This window comes from Anser anser (assembly GCF_964211835.1).
Source record: "Anser anser genome assembly, chromosome: 2".
Lineage (NCBI taxonomy): Eukaryota > Metazoa > Chordata > Aves > Anseriformes > Anatidae > Anser > Anser anser.
The window spans coordinates 36702179-36718498 of NC_139721.1; the positions used below are offsets into that span (position 1 = coordinate 36702179).

The window sequence follows — 16320 nt, forward strand, 5'->3', positions numbered from 1 at the left end:
CGAAAACAAACAAGTTTTGAAGTAAAGGCATAAAAATGTGACTTAGAACACCCATATTTAATCTTGGAAAGTTAATCACACTGTCAATATGCAAACGAAAGCTGTAAATCACAGAATTACATATATATGTATGTTTTAGTGGTGGGACAATAAGAATATGTAGGAAAATAATAAAATTTATGCTTTCTCTTGGGGGAACTCAAAATCGTTTTTGGTTTGAATATTATTCACAAGAGGACTAGTCTTTTTTTTTTTTTTGTGTTGATGCAAGTTTTCAAAGAATGAGTTTGTATAAGTGTTCACTCAGACATGACCAAATTCTGAATGCTCCTAAAATTGAGAAATGCTTAAATTGTATTTCAGCAAACCCAACACTCCATTTCTGCTTCTACTTATAGACTTTGTACCTGCAAAAACACAGCCATTTCTGGTTCTTCCATGAACTGGATTCCTGATTCCACCAGCTTTGACACAGCTTCCAAATGATCCGCATACTTCTTCATCAGGGAGCGGACGTGTTCCAGTTTCTCCTCTTGGGTTCTAGTGATTATTTGTGTCATCTCGTTTTTTCTTTCTTCCAGTACAGAATAGAGATAATCAAATTTTTCACACAGCTGTTCTTTCTGTCGTCTGCAGCATTCCTGTGAATCATTTGGTTTATGTTAAACATGTTATGTTCTTAAAAGAGTTTCTATTTTTACAGTTACTTGGAAGCATTTTCATCAAAGAAATTCCTCTTTCTGAACAGTGCAAAGGATTCCGAATGACCCCAGAGACTTTTATAATTTTCAAAGTTCAAGCTATTGGAACAAAAGTTTTAAAACTGTTCTCAAACTCTGGATTTCAAACCACTGAAAGCCCCCAAACAGGTTATTGTATAACTTGTCAGCCTTCTAAAAAAACTGTGAAAGGTATTTATGATGTCTGCAGTGATACTTCAAAGCCTGAAGAAAAAGTAAAAAACATCACCATAGTAGCAGCTGGGTTCATTTGCACGAACAGAATGTTTTTGAAAGGAGAGATCATCTCAAAGCAGTTCTGGAGAATTTTCTTTTTCTACCTGGAACTTTCTTGCTTAGGCCTGATTTTTACATAAGCCCTTTTAGACTCTGTTTTGACAGCAGGTGTCCATTATATTCCATTTACTGTGCACTGAATGGGGTAGAGGTACCACGAAGAAAATGGTGTGCGACAAAAGCACAAAGACAAGGAGGAGGAGCCAGGTCCCAACCCTACCTTCAAGCATTGATTTTCACATCATTTTCTGAGACACTTTTACTGTCCTACCCAGACAACACAGTGTATTTCACCAAGTAAGGAAGGTGGGTTTGATGACTGCTTCATTGTACGCTCTCTAACAAGAACACACTGCACTTGCAAGGGAGGATTTACGGGGAGGAAAGTGGAGACAGGTTATCAGCAATGTCTGAGGCCTACCAAGAAGAAGCACTTGACTCATCTCAGTGCCCTGGGGCATGTAGATGGGCATATCCTTATTGTGGTTATATCTGGTTGTGGATGGGGGTGGTTATTTTAATCTCTTTCTCGGGAACTGAGGCTGAATCAATTCCTCTTCTTCATCCCTTGAGGCACAGAGCTGAGATCCTGGCAGCACAGGGTTATTAACAACCGCACAGTACTTTTGGAACTGGTATTATTCACAGTATTTGGCCACTTTTTTCCTTGACTTTCAGCCAGTGCTCTTTCCTAAGAGTTAGAGACAGTCTACCCTGTATTGTTCAAAGGAGAAGGCCTTTCGAAGATGGATATATGGCCAAACATCACAGCCTGGGTTGCAGGGTGAGGAGCAAATACAAGTCTTGTTGCATTGGCCCAAGTATCCACCTCTGCTTCCCAATGAGGAAGAGTAGGCTAAACAGGCACTCCTAATCTAAAACTCATGGTGGATCCAGCCATGTCCTGTCCTGGAGGTCCTTGGCGTTTCCCAGAAATTCCTCTGATGAGTGAATTATAGGTTGGGGATAAGGACCTTTTGAACCAAGTGAGACACAATTTCTAGGTGTCGTTCTATTGTTCAGACCTCAGATAACCTTCCTCTCCTCTTTCACTCCTTTCCTCACTTTCTCCCTCTGTTTCCTGCACTTCCTCTTGCTGCACACTCCATTTTAGTCTACAACGACCTCCTCTGAAATGTCACTCAGATCACTTTTAAAACAGCCTTAATTTCAGGACAGGTGTGTGCTATTTGTGAGATTTGATATAGGACAAGTATTAGGGGAAGAAGAGAGACAGAGTGATAGCAGGGTGCCCTGAGAAGTCCTTCCCAATCTCTAACCTCCAATACATAATATTTCCTGCCAGCAGATATTACAGAGTTGTGAACTTCAAGTGAGAGAGTACAAAGCTGGTTCCTAACTGCAAATGCTGAAATATTTCTGAGTACTATCTTTTCTGTATAAAATGTACCCTTACTAAGTCTCTGTGTGATAGAATTATCCTAATCAGATTCTGAGTAATAAAAAAGGTTAAGAAATACATGACTTTCTGTTCTAAAAAAAATCTTAGCCTTTTTTTTTTTTTTAAACACTACTACAAGAGAAAGAAAGAACATGAGTTGCACTGCTTGTTCTAATGTATCTGTATTGCCTGGTCTATGCTATTAGCATTTGAAAAAGACACTGTAATTTTTCCTTCATTATCTGACTCTTGTTTTTACAGGACTAAACATTATTTATTTGTTGCTGTTTTTCAGTATTTACCATTTTATATTCTTCTGTTTTATCTTGTTTGTTTGTTTTCAGTATGATATGTGGACTTGGTATACCTTTCAATCAGTTAAAGATATACTATTACTAATCAGGTGGTTTTTTTTGTTTGTTTCTTCACTTTTTTAGTCTTGGATAGGAGCAATAGCTAAATATAGAACTGTAGGCTATTGCATACTCCAGCTAAAAGAAAAATGATCATGTATTTTCTGCTGGAGCAGACACTTATTGTTCTCCTCAAAGCGTTAAGTAAAGAGAGAAGAGACAATCCTGGATTATGAGCACTACTTCCACGTGTGCACATTTCTCAGCTCCAGCTGTAGCTTTTCATCTTCAAGGACAAACTGATGTCAATTCAGACAAAGCTGTTGTATGGTAGGAAATGTGATTTGCTTGAAACGTAACATGGAAGTGCCAAGGTAAGCTCTAAGATCTATTTTCTGCAATCTTTGACTTTAAAGGTGAAAAGCCTGTTAAAACATCTGAAGGTAAAATGGCTGCACTTTCTCTGGGCTTCAAGTTTAAAGGTTAGGCTTTAAACTGAGTGGATGACTCTGAGGAAGCTAGTTTCAGAAACTGTTGTATTTTTTAAAGTATTTTTAGCACAGTGTTTTCTCCATACTTCAGATGATGTTTGAAGTTTCGTTTCTATATCAGCTAGTTCAACTTAAATGAGTATAAGCTCTTACTTTTGTATCATTCAAATTTCTGCAGTTAACCTACTTGAAAGGCTTGTTTCTGTCTGCAAAGTCCTGATAGCAGCCAATTTCATCCTTGCAATATGAAGGCTTCCTGACTACAAAGTTCTGACTCTACTGCTAACACTCTCTCATTTATTTGGGCTAATGGTTTTATGTTCTTTGAATCAAACTTGGACATTTTCTGCTCTTTCTTGCTCTAAGGAAATAGGAGCCTTCATTAATTGTGTACATAGATAGTGGAATCAATTTTTCCTCCCATTTAGAATCTATACATCTTGGATTAACTTCTTTTTCACTGCAGTCTCCCTTTTCTGCTCCAGCTCTGAAGGGTCAATAGAATTCTAATTGGGCTGAGAGGGATGTGACTTCTTCACTAGATGCTTCATCAAACTCCGATCATAAAATCAATTCATATGAGCTGCTTTCAGCCTATTACTCTGTGATGCTCAAATTGGTCAGAGCTGAAATTTATATTTGCTTTGTTGGTGCAAACCTCTTGGAGGAAATGAAAGCCACTTCTGCTATTGAATGACACAAAACCAATTCCAGCTCTGTCAGAGAAAGACCTTTACCAGAAAATCCAAACTCACAGTAGGAACCCAAACTCGACACACCCATGAGCAACACAACAGGATTCCTTAAAGGACAACATGAGTATATTAGAAATCTACTGCACAGGAGGCAAAGTAACCAAATAAAGAGTTAATCGACATGCTTGGGAGCTAAGCTGAGGCTACCATGTGTCTGAGACTGAGGTTCTACTCAGAATCAGTCAGGACTAATTCTGGTCTTCTGCAGCTCTAGCTCCTGAGCTTAGGTGTTAAATGAACTGAGAGTTGATGGCATTTCTGCTTTTATCTTCAGTTATAACCCATGCAACTAAGAATGCTGAACAAGACATGTTGATATGGATTATTTTACTCTTTGTCCTCAGTCACGTGGTCAGTGCCAGAGGCAGGGTGCTGAGCAGGATATATCCTTTGGATGAGGCGCTACAGCTAGTACTACAAAAAGCCACAGATTTAGCAGAATGATGTGGGAATCCATTCGGTAAAGTGAGGTCTAGAAAAGAGTGATCGTTACCACCAGTTTAAAAGATGCAACTCCACTCTGCCATAACTGGACGGGAAGGCATGCTACTTACCTCAACTGTCTTGCAGGTCTCCTCCAGCTGCGTGACTATCCCTTGCACTCTGTCGTTGCTCCCCACCAGGACTGCGATGCCGTCACTCAGCTCGGACTGGTCAGCAAAGGGAGAGCACGTGAGAGGGTGTTAGACACTTGGGGGGCACTGCCAGCCAGCCACCCACCGTCCCACCTCACAGTGGCCCATCTAACAGTGGGGAGCAGGGGGATGAATAAGCCATACCAGGGTATTAGCTGCTCTTTTCACCAGAACCATGGCAAACTGAAGCATTACCTGCTCACGAGTTGCCTGCTAGTGTTTTGACATTTTTTTTCCTCTCCCAAAACACTATGAGAAGATTGACATTTTGAAAATTTTCATGGAGAAGAAGCCATGGTTTGGAAAGGAGGAAGCACTTTCTTCTAGAAGTTTCTTCTAGATGCTTTTGTCTAAAACAGCCACAAAATAGCCTAAAACACTATGTTTCAACAGCCTCAAAATATTCCATTTGGGTTCATTGACAGGAAAGACTTTGTCTCTTGAGGGGCTGTTTTTTTTTCTAGTTTCTGGAGAGGAAAAGAGGGTCCATAGACCTGGAGGGACTGTGGGCATCACAGAGCCCCTGCTATGAGGGCAGTGTGGTTAGGGGCTGTGGTGAGAAAGGGAGGGAGAAAAGGATGGAGACAGAGTAATTTCAAGGGAAACAGGTGAACACTCTCTCAGGGACCAAACTAGTGGGAACATGGAGGACCCTGCTGTGTGATACAAGGGAAAAAAACATGCAGGGAGGAAGGAGCTGGAGATGTTGAGGCAGGGACCTCTGCATGGAGGAAGCATGAAGCACCCTAACATGAATGGGAAATGTCCTTAGAAGAGGAAAGTCAGAGAAGATACTCCATAGGGAACTTGGTGAGGGTGCAGAGGAGGGCAAGGAGCCCTTGGCATACTGCTGTAGTGATCTGTCTACAGAGACATCCGTGTCTGTGGCCTCTACAGCTTTGTAAAGGATCCTTTGAAGCGTGCAACCCACAGGCTCTGGATTAGACATCCATTCTTGGGCATGAAAGCCCCTTTCCACAGGCACACTGGGGAGGAAACCACTGCTTGCAAGTCTCCACAGAAAGGGAGTGATTGAGGGCATGGATTCAGTCCAAGAAACTTCTCCCCCTTTTCTCTCCTTTTTTGATCAAAAAGGATGCTTGTAACTACTTTTCTAAACTGACTTCTCATTTGTAGTTTTCACACACAAGCATCTGTGTGACAAAGTTGGAGGCTGGGATTGCAAACTTGTCCTGTCTGATTGCTAGGCCCACTGGGGCCCTCCAGAAAAATGAGCTGTTTATCTCATGAGGATAACCCAGTGAGTCAGGTTTTAAATTAATACTGTATTAAAAATAAACAAGTCTTTTACTGGTGACAGCAAGGGCAGAGGATGTTAGGTACATCCTGTGCTGCCAACTATTGAATATTCCTGCATTTACTTGCAGGAGGTTTTTCACTTAAATTTTCTTAAAAATGGGATGCTTAAAGGCAAAAGTGCCTGATAGATAACTCTTTGATTTGTAACGGCCTGTTCTCTTTTTATCATGTTCTGTAAATCCCGCTTCCACTTCTTTTTGTGATCTGAAAGCATTGAAAAAAATAGATTAGGAACCTCAAAAGGGAGATCCTCATCTTCACATCAAATCTTGGTCTAAAATGTTTCCTTACTGTCCTAACAAAAACTGAGACACTTTAATATCTTTCTGTGTGATTTCTCATAAATTTATTTCTCTGTGTTCTGAAACAGTTTCAACACATCTGTGTGAGCCCTTCATTCCCATACAGGAATGGAGAATGTACTCCGAGACCCCTTTGGAAACTCACAGGAAGCTCATGGGAATACTTTCCTGTTGATGGTCCTTCCAATTGCTGGGAGGACTATGAGATACAAAAAATTATTTACCTTCTGTCTCTGGTAAACGTTTGTGAGAGGAGCAACCTGGCAGTCTTTGTGGGCACCAAAGACTTTGCACAAGGAGCAGGTGGGCATTTCACAGTTCAAACAATAGATATTAATTCTCTCATCTTCATGCTCTTCACACATTGGCTGGTCACATTTCCTTTCAGGCCTGCAAAAGAAAATAAGTTTAAAATAGACTCAGTCTCATAAATTTCTGATGACAGTACTCAGAGTATCAACATGAAACAGTACAATCATATAGCAGTGTCCGAGGTTGAGCTGAATACTCACTGTAGATTTAAACCTGTCACACAGGCTGACTAAATAGACAGAAGGATCATTTAATATTCTGACATGATAGGATGTGATGAGAATATAGAAACATGATTTCATATTGTGATTCCAACTGGGAGTGTGACTGAACCCTCACTCATGTTTAAAAATGTAAATAACCTCACTAAGATTGGTCTGAGACTACCTGTGTACTTTAATTAGCATGTTGTCCATCATCGACCTGAAATAGGAAACGTATGTAATTCCTTTAGGGTTCATCATGCAAAATGTTGGGTGATTGGCCTTGATGCAGCAAAGCTTCTATGTAAATTTGAAGTAAGAGTTGTAGGTATCAATGGGCCTTCATGCCTTTAACTCTATCATCTCTGCTGATGTGCCCTGAGGTCCAGGTCAGGCCTGTTGATATCAAACTGGACCAAGTCCTTGCGGCCTTTACACCATGCCAGTAACAAAATAAGGTCTCACACAAACTAATTTTAGCTGGGTGGCACGTGTCTAGCTGGTTGGACTTGGTGACCCTGAAGGTCTTTTCCAACCCAGATGATTCTGTGACTCTATAGCTTGTACAGTGTCAAGCTTTTTAAGAGCAGCTAATTCGATTGTACCAACCACCAAGGGTATGGTTACACAAGAAGTGTGTAACCTCACCTATGCTAAGCCAGGATCTATCATTAGCTTCACTAGCCCAGTCCTGATTTCATTTCACCAAAATGATTCAGCCGTATATACACTAGTCAACCCCTGCCATTTTAGGAACCAATTTAGTTGAAACTTCCTTTAATGAGCCACCTAATTGACATACCCAGTGTAAGTGAAAGCTCTGGTCCTATCTGTATGGGCAGGATGATGATTTTCTGAGCCTGTGCTCCATGCTTAGCACCCTAAGAACATCTGTGACAAGCACAGGAGCATGTGACAACGTGGCACTGGAGCACAGGGTTAGTGGAGTGGTGTAGGGAGTGTGCCTGGGGGTTCCAGCCTCCAAAGGCTGCCACTCCTACTGTGGTGTGCAAAATCTTTCCAGTATAACTCATTATAGCCTTATGCTACTATCTGGAGGGAGAACTATGACTTACCTGTAGCAAATGGGACAACAACATCACAGAAATATGTCGTCATCATTGGATATAAAATATTTCCCCAAACTATAGAATTTAATGGCATTAAATGGAAACTTTTTTTTTAAAACCATTCTATAGAGCTCTATAGCAAGGAGGCAATGAGTCGTTCTTTCTATTACAATTTTAAAACATTCTGTAAAGATCATTATTTTATATTGTACTACAGTAGAACTTTCCATACAGCTTGGCAGAGTGCAAATTTTTTAATGACAAAGTACAGGTTTTCTCTTCTGACCTTAAAAAAGAGGAATGGAATGTGATCAATTAAATGCATGTAAAAAAGATTGAGCAATAAAGAAAATGTCTTATGCCTTTGTTTTTTAAATTCAAGAAGGCACTAGAATTAAAAGTGTTTATAAGGAAAACCTGTGATCTTCGATATAACATGCTTTACAAAAATAAGAACATTTCTGAACATTCAGAAGAACATTTCTGAAGGAAGCCTGCATTATTTGGGTCAGATCTCCAGCATACATTTACACAAGGCCCTCAATGTGTCAAACTGAACACCATTTCAAGGCCAGCCAAAAGAGGTGTGTCCCCACTGTGAAGGATGCTTTACATTGTTTGCAGCTGACTGCTAACAGCCCCTGCTATGTTATGGTGCGCCAGTGGGTGGGCCCACCTGCCGGGGCAATAACAGACAATGAATATCGAAGTGATTAATTAAGCCTGAAATAGCTGCTCTTCCTGAAAATATTTACAGGACCAGAAACTACGAGAATGTTATTTGACACTGGAGCTGTGCCACTAGCATGAAAGACACACAGCACAGGGCAAAAAGGCGATGGTGTCGAGCAAGTTCAGCCAGAAGTAGCCAACCTTCAAAGGTGCCGGCAAGGAGCTGGAAGAAACCTGGCAGAACTCCCTGAACTAGCGGGGCCCTGAAGACAGTGACAGAAGACCAGAAGTAAACAGATTTACGGTCTCCTTCCTAGGCTTTGCTAAAGGAGAGATTTTTTGCAGAACATTCCCTGACTTCAGAGGAGATCCTCTAGGTTTACGCTGGTGTAGCAAAGGCTGAAACACAGCTCCTAAGTGTAAAACAGTGGCTGCTCCTGAAATGGAAGATTAGAGAGTAGCCAGTAGGACAACAACAGCATGGCTTTACTAGGAGAAAAGATTCATCACAGACGTGGTTGTGACCAAAGAATGGGCAGGCAGCTGAAATACCCCAATAGTGATTCTATGATTCTTTGTCTCTGCTCTTTGAGATATTCAGCCTGCATTTGACTACTACAGGCTTATTTTTTTTCCTGCTGAAACTGGATAAGGACCTTAATGTGCAGAGTGTTGTGCATGCTTTATGCAGAGGAGGACTCTTGGCACTGGTGAGGCCACATCTAGAGTGTTGTGCCAAGTCCTGGGATCCCCAGTAGACGTTGATGACATCCTCCCTGAGCCTTCTCTTCTCCAGGCTGAACAATCCCAGCTCTCTCAGCCTTTCCTCACAGGAGAGATGCTGCAGTCCCTTAGCTGTCATCTTGACCCTTTGTTGGACTCTCTTGTACTGGGGGTCTCAGAACTTGGCACAGCGCTCCAGATGTCCTACTAGTGCTGAGTAAAGGGGAAGGATCACCACCCTCGGCAGGCTGGCAATGCTCTGCCTAATGCAGCCAGGAGATCGTTGTCTGCCTTTGCTGTGAGGACACATTGCTATCTCATGGTGACGTTGTCCACCAGAACTTCTAGATACTCTCCTGTGAGTCAGCCTCTCAGCCAGTTAGCCTCCAGCATGTACTTGGGCTTATTCCTCCCTAAGGGCATGACTTGGCATTTCCCTTTGTTGAACTTCATGAAACTCCTGCTGTCCCATTTCTCCAGCCATTTCCCCTTCTGAATTGGTGTACCAGCCACTCCTCAATGTTTGGTATCACCTGCAGACTTGATAAGGGTAGACTCTTGTCCCATCATCTGAATCATTAATGAAGATATTAAACTGCATTGTACCCCAGTATCAACCTCTACCTACACCAGTAATGACTGGCCACCACCTGACTTTGTGCTGCTCATCGTAACCTGTTGAGCCTGGCAGTTCAGCCAGCTTTCAGTCCACCTCACTGTCTGCTATCCACTCTCGACATTGTTTCATCAATTTGTCAATGAGGTTATTACGAGAGGCAGAGTTGAAAGTCTAGCTAAACAACATCCACTGTTCTCTTGTTCACCAAGTTAGTCATCTCATTGTAAAAGGCTATCAGGTTGGTCAAGCATCATTTCCCCTTCGTAAATTGATGCTAACTACTTCCAATCACCACCTTGGTTTTTATATGTTTGGACATGTGTTCTAGGAGAGTCCAATACCTGTCTAGGAGAGCTTGCTCCAATACCTTTCCAGGGATCGGCATGAGGCTGACCAGCCTGTAGTTGTTACACAGTGACATCTGCTTTCTTATGGTCCTTAGGAATCTATAACATTTCCCATGACTTTTCAAAGATTATGGAGAGTGGTTTTGCAATTACATTGACCAGTTTGCTCACCACTCATGTGTGCATCCCATCAGGATGTCCACCTTTTAAAAAATATTCCCTAACCTCATCCTCCCCACTGAAGGTAAGTCTTCTTTGCTCTAGACTTTCCCACTGGTCTCAGGGACCTGGGATTCCTGAAGGCCAAACTTACCATTAAAGACTGAAATGAAGAAGGCATTGAGTACCTTGGCCTCTCCTGTGTCCCATTTAGCAGTGGACCCACATTTTCCCTAGCCTTCCTCTTGCTGCTGATGTACTTGTAGAAGCTCTTTTTACCCTTCACATCTCTCACTACATTCAGCGCCAGGTGGGTTTTGGCTTTCCTAACTCCATCTCTACAAGCTTGGAAAATATCTCAAAATATTCCTGGGTAATCTATCTGTCTTTTTTTTTTTTTGTACATTTTTTAGTTTTATCAGGAGTTCTTTGTGAATCCACGCAGGTCTCCTGCCACTGTTGCTTGAGTGTTTTCACACGGGAATGGACAACTGCACGTTGGATGAAACTTGGAGGAGATGGTCCTTGGAAATCAGCCACAATGATGGACTCTCCCAAAAGCGGCAAAAAGTCCATCAATACTCAGAGCAGAAGTGGGGCTTGAAAAATGAGAAGACCAAAAAAATGAAATAAAAAGAACTTTGGGATTCCTGCAGTTCCATACATACACACCACCACTGTGAATGCCTGACCCAAGAAAACCTTTGGCACAGGTAAGGCTTGGGCTTTGTCTCCATGGGGACTTGGAGAATATCCAGGTGATCTCTCTCCTCATTTCTCGTGCTGTGTAGTCTGTGGGGCTCCTCCTGCAGCACCGGTTTGTGTCACAACCCTACCGGTGCCCACCACCTGCCCATCTCCCTGGTCCAGCCATCTGAGAGCCCAGGCATCTCTGCAGCCCATCCTGGAGAGCCACAACCTCCCTTTGGGAGCTCAGTATGAGACCACTGAGGTGTCAGGAATAGTTGGTCGTGGCGGTGCTGGGTACCCTGCCACCACTGTCGCAGAGCCCGTGCACGCTGCTCTCAGCATGGTGCCTGGTCGCTGCTGCACGTGCTGCTCCGTCCACGCACAGGGCTGCAGGGCCAGCCTTCACCTAGTAGGTGTAAGGGAGAAGCCCTTACTCGACCCTCGCTGAGCAGGATTCAGCTGGAACAAAGCCCAGAGCACCCTTTGATCAGGAATAGCCGGCTGAGCTCGTTAGAGGCTGCCAGAGCATGTGAGAAGTCCCAGCTTCCTGCAGCTACCCTTTCCTGGCAGCAGCAGGCCCCCTGATGCTCCTCAGAAAGTTTGGGTAATCAGTGGCCCACAGACTTTCAAACATCGGTGTAATATTTTAGTCAACTCTATTTCCACTCGGTTCGGCACTTTGCCCTCCTTTAAAGCTTTGCAGGAGCCACATCCTGCTTGAAAATTTTTTTCCTTGTGTTGCTAATAGGTTCTAAATTGGGCAACAGGCTACGCTGTCATCGGCTGGAGTTTGATGAGCAATGTGATAGAAGATAAAAAAATGATGTGATTGTTATTAATAAGAAGGGCTGCATGTGAGGGCTTGGGCAGAGCTTCCCAACCTCATGGCAGCTTCTGCCCCAGCTTTTATTTTTGAAAGAACAATGCCTTAACTCAAATAGAAACTCAAAATAGAAAAAAAAATAAGTTTGAAATCAATTATTTTTTTCTAAGCAGGAAACAAAACTTGCTCTTATCTGGATTTTCCTCACTCTCCTCAGCTCATGCAAAAGCAGCTGGGAACTGGCATCATCCTGGCATGCAGTTATGGTGAATTATACCCACAGAAAGACCTGGGGGAAGAGGTTCCCCTCTGGAAGTCACAGGAGCTGCTGTCTTGAAGGATTGTCTTGGGAACACTCAAAGATGCAAAGGTGACATCTCACCCCTCCTATGTACCTCTGCCAAACCCAGCCCTCCGTTTGAAGGAGACTGGTACAAAAGGAAGGAGAGGAGACTTGATTTCCCTTGACTTTCTTGTTTCAGCAGGACAGCAGAGGGTAAAGCAGTGGCAAATCTTGCTCACACACCATGGGAGCCGGAGGAACGTTAGGCAGAGGGAGATAAGCAGCTGAAGCCTACAAAGTGCCAAATAGTTTAGATAATGCTGTTATGCACTGCTGCTGCTACGTAACCCTGATAATTATTTTAAATCTAAGGACATACATGAAGGTTAAATAAACACCTGAACAGATTAAACAAACGAATATTTTGGATAGGTAGCTAAGCAACTATATGTTCATATTTATATTTTTTCTCTTCTCCCCTTTTATTCTCCTTGTTGCATTGTACTTTAGTAGAATTTTAAAAAATAATCTACTAAATCTCTTACATTTCTATTTAACTGAATTTTGTTCAATTTGCCCATGAACTACATGGGAAAAAGGAACTGCATTTCCATATTTTTAAAGTTAAATACAACTCTTGAGTAGAAAAAAAAAAAAAGAAAGAAAGAAAAAAGACATGAGGCCACACATGTCCAGCTAATTTTGTTGAGAGCAAAGTCCACCACCATAGCTCTGCTGATTCATTTCCTCCAAGATTTTCCTGACTCAAATAATATTTGGATATCAATGACACACACGAGGGTAGCTGACCTTCCCTGGGCTCGGAGTGCTAAGGGCAGCAGAAAGGACAATTTTAAGCCAACTTCGTGCTCTCCGGCGTTTTGGAGCTCGAAGCTATGCCCAGCTACAACAGTCCCTGAAGGAATTCAAACAGCCAAGAATAGCCAAAGCCACTGCCGGGCTCCAAAACGTCCTCTCTGCTAGTAACTGACCTCCTCTGCTGGAGAAGGGTAGAAGTGCCCGGAGCTGGGGTCCAGTGCCTGTGCCCACCTGCTCCCCCAGTATTGCCTCTGTTATCCCTGCAAAGCTCTTGTGGGAGCAGGATGGGATGACTATCACGGAGCGTGGCTAGGATTACACCTTCCTTCAGGTGTACAAAACACCTTGCCATACAAAACCGGCCCTACGGGTGCACGCTGGTGACAACAGGCTGAGTCTCTGGGTCAGAGCTGCTTGCTTGGTGGCCTGGGACCAGGATTAGCTTCCCCTTTACTACATTCCCCAGGGTGGTAGCATGTGTACTGCCCATCCCAGGGCAAGAGAGAGAGAAGAATGCAATATCGTTCTACTGCTGGATCTGTTACACATCCATTACAGGCAATTAACGTTAGGCGTAATCTTAATTGTCAGGATTAATCTATTCCTCTATAGTGGGATCCTGATTTTTGTACACAACCACATAGCACTCATATATATTATTTCTGGCTGTTCCTTCACTTTTACAGAGTCCTGAATAAGGCTTGATTTCATCCCAAGCATTCACATCCCAAGCTGACAGGAGTGGAGATTTTTTATTGAGTTTTGATTTGATCTTATGATGCGGGGCATCCTCTCTGTGCAATTGACCCATCTCCTTGTTTGTGTTGCCTGTCCCTCAGGACTTTCTAACAAAATTTGAAATTCCTTTCCTTTCTTTAGCATGAGAACATACAGGATAAAGAGAAAGATGTTCTTTTGAACAGTTTATAAAATAAGCAACATGAACCTAGCTACTTTTCCCTTATCCATATGAATACCCACTCTGACTTCAAGGTCTTCGCTTGCGCAGGCAAGTATTGCTCATGTGAATAAGCATGGCATAGTCGTCTTCTATAAGTGGTAGCGAGGAAACTCAGCATCTATTTGGATACTGTTTTCTGAGCTCAGTGAGAGCTGACATCATTGTACCGCAAACAGGCAGGCATGCACAGCAGCACAACCCATTTCCGTATTTCCAAGAGAGAAAATAACTAAATAAACCTCACTTCTGACAAATAGAAAGACCAGAACGGTCACCTAAGCAGTGTCTGCTTTTGTGACAGATATTCTATGAAGGGTACAAATTCACCGCTTACCTTGTGGACTCCTGCTTGTATATGTCGATGATGTTCTCCACCAGCAGGTTCCTCTGCAGCCCGTACACGCCGTGCCGGTCGAGGACCACTTCATGCCTGCATGAGGGGCAGCGAAACCGGCCTCCCGAAGCCACGGTCGTGCCTCCCCTGGTGGGCAGGTAGGGGTTCGAGGCCTGTTCTTGCCAAGCAGCCCAAGAAGAGGTGAGTAAGGCCATGCACACCTTCACCAAAATGTGTTTTGACAACAAGACATTGTTCTTGGAGCACGCAGAGGCTGTTTCATGATGGACCAGAGCCCACTGAAACCAAGGCCACATCCCTCTCTCTCCCCTCTTCATCCCTACCAGCCCAAGGAGCTCTGGGCCAAGCCATTCAAAGCCCACATTAAAAAAAATTACTGGGAGAAGCAGCTGAAGCTGTTCAGATCAGGCTCACGGCGCTGCAACGACCTGTGCTAGAGATAGCACAGCTCTTCCAAAAGTGCCAGGGCAAAACCCTGTGTGTAGCAATCCATTTGTAGGTATGCCCGAGGCGAGGGCAGCTGCACAGAGGAGCCCAGGAGAACACGCAGAGACTGCAGGATGTAGGGCTGGCTCCTTGGCTCTTGCGTGCTGCCACCTCCCTGAGCTCACGGGGGGCAATTCAGGCTGGTGCAAGCTCAGCCCCAGCCCTGAGGAAGCTGGGCCCTGGGGACATTTCCCCAGCTCACGTTCTGTTTTAAATCATCCCCCCCCAGTCTTACCAACTACTAAAATCAACCAACTGAGCCGTGTGATATTCGGCTTTTCCATTCATTCAGCAAGTGCCGCTTGTCCCTGCAGAAGCAGCGCTTTCCGCGGGAGCGAACCTACCTGGAAAATGTCGCTGGCGCACTTCCTACACAGGTTGTGCTGGCAGGGCAGGATGACCACCGGCTTGGTGAACATCTCCAAACAGATGGGGCAAATCAGCTGCTTCTCCAGGTTATCCATGGTCTGCTGCTCTTTGGAGAAGGACTTGTAGTTCAGGGAGGTGCTCATCCCTAGCTTTTCCAGGGGCATACGCTCCGGATCACGGCGTCGCAGGTCGGTTTCCGGGTTAATTTCCCTTGAAATAAATCCAAGGCTCCGCTGCGATCAGAGGCTCTCTGGGCTGTGCTCACTGGAGGACATTGTTTAAACGGGGGGCCGAGGGGAGCCGGGGCTGTTTTTAGCAGCGCGGCGTCACGAGATGCCATTCAGCCGTGCCCATATAAGCGCGTGAGAGGAGGACAGGCTGGGACAGGTGACGGCTCCCGGGGGGCCGGGGGGGCGGCCGCAGGGCCCTGGCTCTCCTCACTCGCACATGGCAGCCTTCACCCCCCCCGGGAGGAGGCCGAGCGATAAGCAAGCGCCATCTGCTCCCCCCTTATCTTCGCAGCCACTCACGCCAGCGATGCAACGAACACCGAGGAGGCGATGTGCAGCCCGCAGTTTGGGCCGCGTGTTTCGGCAGGCTCCGGGAGCTGGCCTTCCCAAGGTGTGGAGCACATGAAGTCCCCGGAGAAGGCAATAGAAGCAATGGCTGCTCTCGGGCTCGGTTAATTCGGGGTGTAAACCTGTCACCACCTTGAAAAACAGCTTAAAAAAATTGCCTGCCTATATCTGCACTTAACTTCCAGTATGATTTTTTTTTAGGAGCTGTAACATTAGAATCTAACAGGACTGTTCAACACATTAATTCCACAGCAGCTCAAATATGCCCCAAAAAGCATTATTTGAACTTCCCAATGGGAACGAGTCAGAAGAAATACAGTATGAAAAGCTTTAATTTGCACTGCTAGAGAATATGTACTAATTGTACAGTCTCTCTCTCTCTCTCTCTGTGCATAGTTTAATTCGAATACATTTTAGTTTTGGGCACTGCTGTGTTTGTGTCTGTTTATTAGACACTGATATCCCTCTCAGCTTGGCACTTGCTCTGGAGTTATTTTTAAAATGACAATTTCCCAGATAATCTGTGGCATGTGATGCCTGATCTTAAGGGAAAGCCATCTGTGCTTCTACTTGCCAA

At 44.0% G+C, this 16320-nt stretch overlaps 1 protein-coding gene across 3 annotated transcripts in view; it reads right to left on the reverse strand.

Annotated features, from left to right (window-relative positions):
* TRIM55 (tripartite motif containing 55) overlaps positions 1-16232 on the reverse strand; it is a 40557-nt gene extending 24325 nt beyond the window's left edge. The window contains exons 1-5 of one of the 3 annotated variants that reach the window (XM_083823410.1): positions 15141-16225; positions 14290-14462; positions 6499-6664; positions 4572-4667; positions 408-641 (exon numbers count right to left, since the gene is read on the reverse strand). In XM_083823410.1, the coding sequence (XP_083679536.1) occupies positions 408-641; positions 4572-4667; positions 6499-6664; positions 14290-14462; positions 15141-15329 (858 nt within the window). In that variant the 5' untranslated portion in view covers positions 15330-16225. Of the gene's footprint in view, positions 1-407; positions 642-4571; positions 4668-6498; positions 6665-14289; positions 14463-15140 lie in introns of all 3 variants that reach the window. The other 2 variants (XM_083823411.1, XM_083823412.1) reach the window with 2 other exon arrangements.
* Between the last annotated feature and the right edge of the window lie 88 nt (positions 16233-16320).